This window comes from Fulmarus glacialis, unplaced genomic scaffold (genome assembly GCF_000690835.1).
Source record: "Fulmarus glacialis isolate BGI_N327 unplaced genomic scaffold, ASM69083v1 scaffold8149, whole genome shotgun sequence".
Lineage (NCBI taxonomy): Eukaryota > Metazoa > Chordata > Aves > Procellariiformes > Procellariidae > Fulmarus > Fulmarus glacialis.
Window position 1 is genome coordinate 91,860 of NW_009232568.1, and position 9,071 is coordinate 100,930.

The window sequence follows — 9,071 nt, forward strand, 5'->3', positions numbered from 1 at the left end:
TGTTATCAACCACGATTTTTTTTAGACAGAACTACAGCCTTCTCTTCCACAGAACCAGCTGGAAGAGAGTGATTCTTAATGCAGCTGGGAGCCAAAGCTTGAAGAGCACCCTTGGAGAGCAAGGGTGAGCTCTCAAAATGTAATTACAATGCTCTGGTTGCAGATCATTTACGTACTCCACCCAAAACAAACCAATCCACAAATAACTTCCTTACCAGTAATGGCACAGTCCTTTGCTTTAAGACATGGAATTAACGGTTATTAACCTAAAACAGGCACAATATAGCAATAGCTATTGTATGCTTAAAGGCCTTCAAAACAATTACGATGCCCTCAAAGCATATGAACTTTCTAAAAAGATACAAGAAGTTTGGCTTCGTATGATAAATATGAGTGCACACTGGGATCTAGAGCTATTATTTGCAAGAGGGAAGGCCTAAAGGATGCTGCATGTATAATAACCTAGTTAAAGCGACTGATAAGTACCAACAGATATAAATAGCAACACAAAACTAGGCAACAGACATGCCATAAGTGACACATGTGAGACAGCAGCACAGGGAATCTGCTTTAAATATTCCTCCTATTTTTCAGCCACAAAAGTTTCCCCCATTTTTTCTTCAGGAAGCACTTTCAGAATACACTTTAATTGTACTGCAGGACAATATAAGATATTTACTTAAAGGTTGCTGCAGCCATATCCAGTTTTAACTGACATAAAAGACAGTTTCAAGGAGAGTGCAAATGGAGATCAATTAATACCATCTGTATTTTCCTTTTAATTGTGGAAGAAACAGTTCTACTATTGTCCTGAGATCAAATTTCAAATACTCTGAAAACATCCAACATATACATCGATTATTTCAACTCCTCTTTCAGTTAGCTGATGTGTTAACATTTTTTTTTTAATAATAACAATTTTACAAAAATTCTTACAGCCTTTTAACCTGTGCTCTGTAACAAGCGTCAACAAAACAAAAGCAGAGCAAGCTGTCTTTATCTAGAGCTTCCAGCCTTAAGACCTGCATCTTACTACAGCTTAGTTCCTCACAACGATGAACCAGGAAAGAGATCTTTGCTCTTAAACAGTACTAAATATTACTGTATTGTGGTAGTCTTGTAGTAGTGCAGTAATTCTTGCATTGTAGTAATATTATATTAACTATTAGACAGCACTTGTTAATTGTAGTCATACTGCAAAAAAATCATGCATAGTGTGATTTTTAGTTTATTTTAGATTACCATTTAGTAATGGTAAGTTTATGGTAAAATGGTAAATTTAATTCCTACTTGTTATATACATCATTACTATTTTTGTTAACAGTGAATGGGTAAACAGAACATGCAGGGTAGTGAAACAATACACTTCAGCATTCTGGGGACAACAGCTTTAGCATTTATCAAAAACTGCTGTATTAATAAGGTAACACAGTTTGCCTAGAGTTTTATACAAGTACTACATTCTGATCTCCACATCTTCATTGGTTTTTCACTAAAGCTTGTATTCAAGCTGTGGCTGGGTTCTAGCCTGACCATCATACTACACAATTTTAAAATCATGCTAAATGATTCCAAAGGAAGACATACCCTGCAGTAAGTACTGCCATAATACACAGGCATAATTTTTTGTAATCTCAAAACTATGAATGCATTTGTTTTGTAATGACTAAAAGATATGATTAAAATTTTCAGCATGTAGCTAATATACCATGACCTTTATTTGTTACATAGATAGTACTATCTTGTGCTCTCTCATGAGTATTGTCTTATTTCACACTAAATGCCATCTTTCTAAAACAAGATGCTTTTCAGTTACACTTTCATACAGTGCCAACGCAACATGACTTGAACTACTAGGTACCATAGCCCTACAAATAAAGGCTACTGTACCAATAAGAACTGTTCAGGAAGACAGCCCAGGGCTTTCCACACCAACGTAAGTTCAGTGGGCTCTTCTGTTTCGATAAATAGAAAAAAAAAAAAAAGAAAAAAAAAAAAGCAAAGTTACCTATTTCAAAATTTCTGATCAAAAGAGACTCTTGAAGTATTGCAATCTGCAACCCCTTCCCGCAGCATTCTAAAGATGCAGCACACAACAGCATAAGAAGTTTCTCACAATTAAATACGTAATATGCATTTGATAGCTATACATAAGCATCAGATACTTGTTACTTTTCCGGCTTCAAATGCACAAATAGAGTATTTCAAACTAAGTGCCTATAAGAGAGAGAAATCAGTCTTTCTTGTCTGGCAAATCCAACCCATCTTTTGTGCCAAAAAGCAAGCAAAGAAATAAAGGTATTAGTGGTAGAGATAAAACAAAGGTATAGCAGGTTGCATGGCCAACTCAATAGCGTGCAACCAAGGCCTCTGATAATATGACAGTTCACAATAGAGATGATTAAAGAGGCTACTGCCCTGTGCTGCCCCCTCTGTCCCTTCATCGAAGATTCTCTCCCTCCAGCAGCAGCTGAATTTCACAACACAGAACATTAACTTAAACCAACAATTTCAGTTAATAGTTATAAACTGGGGTACAAACCGCAGCAGCTGAGGAGCAAAACACCACTTGCTTTACCTTTGCAATGGCTGTGGTAACCTCTGGCAGAGATGCAAGGTGTCAGTATGAATAAGATTAACCTCCTAAATCATCTCTACAGCACCTGCTCCAATCACGAACAAAAAAACCCTAACCACCCAAAACCAAAAACACAATCAAGTGGTGGTGAAATATCCCAGCAAATGTCATCAAGATACTCTCTAAGTTTTTTCTGCATACTCGTGTCAAGCCTTTCTATTCCCAAAGAAATCTCAATAGCCAGTATATGTTAAAACAGTATCATTGTTTATTCTGTTTAGCTTTTATAAAGATGACAAAAAAAATTTTGCCCTCAGCTATATAAAGGTACATGGCATTCATCTGAAGATAAGTTATGGTTTCCAAAGCAGCACCAAAGAATTTTTTCTCCCACCTCAGAAAAAGCATTTTTTAAAATGATAATTAGTAGGAAGTTTCAAGAAATAAAACTGTTCCTCTGAACATATACTGACATACAGCAATTTTTCCTCAAGAAAAAAAATACTTTAAAAAGTAAAAATCCTGTTTCAGCCTGCAAGTATACTAATTACACATGAAACAGAAGTGACAGTTATACTTTCAAGAAATCTTTCATGCATATTTAATCAGGGCTTTACTGTAGAAATTGCACTGTAATAGTGGGATTACCTATTTTAGAGTCTAGCTTGCACAGTATTGCTCATTCCCTCCAGATGTCACTGATGGATGGTGGATGCAGCGCCAAACGTTCTTTGCTCCACGCTTATCACCTCTTTGGCTGACCTAATGTGGGAGGCCTGACATCTACACTTCCACACTTCCAGCTATGTTGAAGGGATAGTGCTTGCCTGATACTTACCCAAGAGGCAGCAACTCAACCATCTTCTCTTTCATTACAATTTCAGTATGAACTCCCTTTACTTTTAGGTATTGCAACAATTTGCCACCACCCATCCCCCCTTCTTCCTTTCCACAAGAGGGGTAGGTATTGTGAATCTCACCAGTCTGTCACCTATCATATAAACACCACCAAAGTCAAGATCAGCATTTAGTCCAAAAGGTCACAAGGAATGCAAAAATAGCTCTTAACTGCAATTCCCATTTTAGCTTCTAAACTACAGGAAACTGAAAAGAAAGAAAAGGCCACTTCCCTAAAGCCTATACATGAGTGAAGGCACACATAGCACTTAAAACTGAAATTAAAGACAACTCTTCTTCTGTCAGCCATTGTCACTAACAGATAAGCAAATATCAGCACTGAGCTCTGCCCATCAGCAGGTTTTTTTCTGTTTGCTTGTTTTCATCCAAGTAGTGTTTTTAGGCCAGGGATTTCAAAACCATAAGGTCAGCAGCACATCATTACTACCTGGTAAACCATGTTAACTTGCCAGTTTTTTTGCCCTTGAATGCTACAATCTGGTATTCACAGAACACTGAGATAAAAAATAAGATCTGAAAAAAAGCAAATAATATTCACTAAAGCTTCTGTAGTGCTGCTTTATGTTTATTTTGTTTAAAAAATCTAAACCTCAACTTTCATAGACCTCCTGCAAATTATTCAGTTTCATAATACACAGGAAAATATCCAGAATTGAATGTTCACTTCTAGGCATCTAAATATAGTGACACTACTATCAAACAGACAGGTAAGCACTTGCAGCTGAGTGGAAGCTACATTTAGGCAAATGAAAGGAAGAAATATTACACCTTTAAGATTCATAAATTTGGACCATATGATACATTGAGAGTTCTTAAATGGATGTTAAAGACCAAACAGTGCAAGGATAAAAGATTAACAACAGCAAACAAGAGACAGGTCATTAGGATTTCTCAGGTTTGGGAGGTTGAGCTTTTGTTCATGTTATTGCCAAGGCTCTTCTAAGAATCAAGAGAAACATTGTCACAATACTCCCAGAGAAACTGTACTGAATAATTCCATTAAAGAAAAAAAGGAAAAAAACCAAAACAACAACAACCAAAAAAAAAAATATCTCTCACCCTCTCAAGCACCCAATAAGTCAAGAAAATTACTACAGCATAGTAAGCCTGTTGCACCTGCATAACTGGTTGAGATCTAACACAAAACAGTAGAGCGAGGGAAGATTATTAAAACAAATAAAAAAACCAAACTGTTTTAAAAATCCTGTAGAATAGGAACCGATATTTTGGTTTCCACTGACTTTAAAGTCAATTAATGCTGGCAGAATCTACATAGATGTTTTAATATCATATCTTCAAAACAACTTAAGAAACTAGTATGAAACTCAGCATGGGTTACACAGCACTGAGATGGTACATGAAGAGCAGAAATTTAAGATGTTAGTTTAAAACACACAAAAAGAAAAAAAATCAAAAGAATTTATTGAAGAAATCCCTTGCAAAATTTCTACTATAGCTACTGTGCATTCTAATGTTACTAACAATCCTTTTAGTGTTCAAGCTGCTCAGACCTGAGCAGGTGGAAAGGAATTAGGGAGCATATCTAATAGCCCAAAACTCACACACATATACGTGTGTTTATATTTATGCACACATGCACACACAAGAACTTGATACACATATTTTTCCAGGGGACAAAAAACAAACCCCGGACCAAATTCAGTGTTTATAGTAGCCCATATTATCATTCACCACTCTGGTATGTCCCATTTTAAGAAAACCCCAGGGAACACTTCATCTGAAAGAATATCAAGCTGGTCCTGAGTTTTGGCACATTACAAGAAGATCGAATAGGCTGCAAAACATACCGTGTTAATAATAATATGCACAGATAATATTTTCCACTGTTATACCACTCTCAATCCAGCTCATGTGCCAGGCTTGTTTACATCCAGTTTTCATACCATTTTACAGCTATACTGATTTCATTACAGATATAGTTAGAGAAGTACATAGGAAACATTTGTAGACAGAAACATTTGAAAAAAGGATAGAGGAAGCATAGTAATACTTATTTCCTACATTCCACCAGCCCACAACACTCTGACTAGTTAAGTACTGTGTCCACAGTAGAGCTCCCACAATTAAATTGGAACTTCAGAGAAACTTTACTGGTGATAAAGCAGCTGTGCAGATGGTTTTTTTTTAGGAAGACAACTCCTACAGTAGTTTTAAGTCTTCAAACCCTAATAGATCACAAAGCAGCCCTCTCACCAGAGTGAAGCTGACTTGAAAAAACATGAGCAGCACACACTCAAAGAACTCATCCCTGAAAAGGATACTTACAACACCACAAAATTTCCAACACTGCTGAAAAATATATTTATTATGGATATAAAAAAATAATTTTCACATTCTGGAAGTCCTGGAGACTAGGAGTGCAAAGATATGAATTACTGGCAAATTGGTCTTCAATAAACAGACTTCCATTCTACTCTGCTTCCACAGTAGCACAAGGACAGGAAAGATACTGACTGGGTATGAATTTCACTCTAACAACTTCATCTTGAGGTTGGAGTGGAGGGTCAAAGACCTTAGGCATGCACAAAGATGGAAGAAAGGAGGGGAAAAAAGCATAAAAATAAGAGAAAACAATAGAAAAATACTTCGGTTTGTATAACGAACTATATTTAAGAAGGGTGCAGGGAGGCACACAAAAGGGAATAGAAGTCCATGAGTATTCATTCCAGCATTTCCATGCTCTCTGTATCCTCTGATGTCACTCTTCTTTTCAACTGCTATATCCTATATACCTTTTCTTCCTATTTCACAACAAAGCTGTTCTGGGACAGAACGCGATTTTTTCACTGTGAACAAAGAAAGCCTCTATGACAGCATTAGGTGGCAATTGCTAATCAGCGCTTCACTATGTTACCTGTATTCAAACAAGAAGCCGAACTGGCAGTCAAATAAAAATGTGAAAATACGAGATGATCTCAAGTTTGCTTTGCAAATCCACCTCACCTTAAAGTGAGGAGGCTTACCTCCTATGTCTTGCTAATATAACTATAGTAAGCCTGTTATCATAAACTCAGTTCTGCTGTACAGAAGCGTTACGAAGTAAATTCCCCACAGTAGTTCATTTGAAGTTTTCAGGTCCAAAGTACAAATTACAATCTATTACGCTTCCTCTGATTGCACTTAGAAATTTGGACACAGTAGGATCCTAAATGAACATTAGTAATTTCTAACTTACAAGATGCAAGTTAAACAAATCATTGACCTCAAATTGCAACTCTGTATTGACACATTTCATCAATCACAAGAAAATGCCCATGCAAACTGGGTCTTACCTTATCCTTTTCATGGGGAAGGAGACACACTGGAGGGAGACAGGAAAGAGACTCAAAACTCTCCTTCCCATCAGCATTAGTGGTTGCTTTAGTGTTGAGTTGGTACAGAGGTCCATCTTTAAGGAGCCTACCATGGCCAACAGCACGTTTGACAGCTAATCGTAATTGCTGGTGAAAAACGGAGGCAGCGCTACCTCCAAATAACGCAGACACATCTTTCTGACCTTTCAGAAAACGCTCGATGTTCTTCAAGGATGAGCCACTAGACTCAGCCAAGCCCTCAATTGCCCGTTTGATAAGTTTATTCCAGTCCACGTTTGGTTTACCATCCAACTTGCCATGGTTCCGAGGCTTCGGAAGTGCTATTCTCCCAGGATTATCAGGATCCTTGTAGGAGTTGAGACCCTTGTTGGAGACTTTTAAAATAGTTCCATCTTTAACACTCAACTCTAACTGTTCCAGAACAGTTTTGCGGTCCAAACCATGCGAAGACGACACTGCATTGCATATCCTCTCCTCTGAAGGACGCTGTTTTTGCTTCTTTACCTTTTTGATTGCCTCCAAAATCCACTCTGTATACAGCGGGTTGGCGAGTTTTACCATGATGAAGAATTCTGTATATCCATAGAGTCGTTATCCTTTATCCCGATGCTGCACAAGTTTCACACGATGAGAAAAGAGATTCTCGAATGATGGGAACCAGCTAACCATAGCATACACGTTTTCTGTTCTGAATTACTCCTCCTTTCTCAAACATTATTGTTTTCACTCTGAAGAGAGGAAAGCAAAACAATTATTCTTTCCATATAAATCCCCTAACAGCTTCAGAGAAAGTTTTTCCACAAAGGTATAAAGATTTCAGCATATCTCACCTCAGCTTCTGGTCTGCACACTCACAATAAGAAGAACTGTAACATTAGGCCTAGAAGAAGACAAGAAGAGAGAGATTTCCAAAGAGCAGTTAGAAAAAAAAGAAAAAAAAATTAGCAGCCAACATTAACTCATTAAACACATAGCAGAGTTTTAATCCACTACTACCGTTCTGAAACACTGAAGTAATACTTAAGGTTTTATCTTCACTACTAATAAAAGCATGCTTTAACACTGAAATAATTCCATACAACCTAGAGAAAAAAGTGTGCCCTCTTTATTTCAATACATAAGTCAGTATAAATTCTATACCAAGTTTTATATCATTGCTGAGCACAACCTAAATTAATATTTGGTGGGGGAAAAAACCCACAACAAAGATCTTAAAAAAGCAGCAGCTCTCTTCATTTTTGCACATGGAAGACACTGCCTGAAACTTCAATAGAAAGCAGTAGGAATAGCCAAGAGTCTTGAGCAAACAGCAAGAAACTTTCAGAGCTCTTCCAGAAGCATAATTATAGGTCTGATTCCCTCTTGCTAAGAAAAGCTATGACAGTTGTTCCATCAAGAAAAAAAGTGAAGAAAAGTGAAGAAACACAGCTGGAGATTGTAATTAAATGTTCCACTTCCAGAGACCATAGAAAAGAAGAATGCAACATTATAATCTTCAGTATAGATGAGGCACACTGAAAACATTTGAGGACAAAGTAACAGGTGACCATACACAATGAAGAAGGAATGCTTATGACACTGCTAATTAAAGATGCAGGTGGAAGGGTATGAGGCTATACTTAACAGCCTTTAGAAAAAGTCTTTGTTAAAGACAACTAAGTGTGATAACAGTATGCTGTGCTGAAGTTCTACTGCAAAAGTACACTAACCAAGAATTTATAAACTGTTTATTACAAGGAATAACGATTTTCTGCAAGGGAAGTTTTAGTCACGAGCTAGTCGTGAACACAGTTCTCCCATTCTACTTTCTAGTAAGTATGAAGAATTTATCAACACGCAGAACACATTTGCACACAGACATCAGACTCAATTGCACAGCTCCATACAGCCAGTACTGGAAAGATTCAGAACTACTGTTCAGAGCAGAAAGGATGCAGTGCTCGCCTAGAGTTCTTTTACTCCGCAAACAACAGATGTAAAAGGAAATATGGTCCCCGAGACCTGCCTGCCTGGCAAAGCGAAGCTGTGCTCCCGGGGTGCCCCAGCACGCTAGGATGCCGGGGCCAAGGAGGACGCAGTGCTCTGTCCCCAGCAGAGCTCCGTGCGCAGGACGTTACGTAACCGCCCGGCCAGGCTAGGGCGATACCGGGACGGTCCCAACGCCAGGTCGCTCACTCGCTATCTGCGTGACAAGCGGCCCCTGCACCTGCTACCGCTCGTCCCCATCCCCATCCCGGACA

General features: G+C 38.0%; 1 protein-coding gene across 1 annotated transcript in view; it reads right to left on the reverse strand.

The window, feature by feature from the left end:
* The window catches only part of KAT6A (K(lysine) acetyltransferase 6A), a 47,190-nt gene extending 39,472 nt beyond the window's left edge, over positions 1-7,718 (reverse strand). The window contains exons 1-2 of the mRNA XM_009584944.1: positions 7,662-7,718; positions 6,790-7,559 (exon numbers count right to left, since the gene is read on the reverse strand). Coding sequence (XP_009583239.1) covers positions 6,790-7,392 — 603 coding nt within the window. The 5' untranslated portion in view covers positions 7,393-7,559; positions 7,662-7,718. The remainder of the gene's footprint in view (positions 1-6,789; positions 7,560-7,661) is intronic.
* Between the last annotated feature and the right edge of the window lie 1,353 nt (positions 7,719-9,071).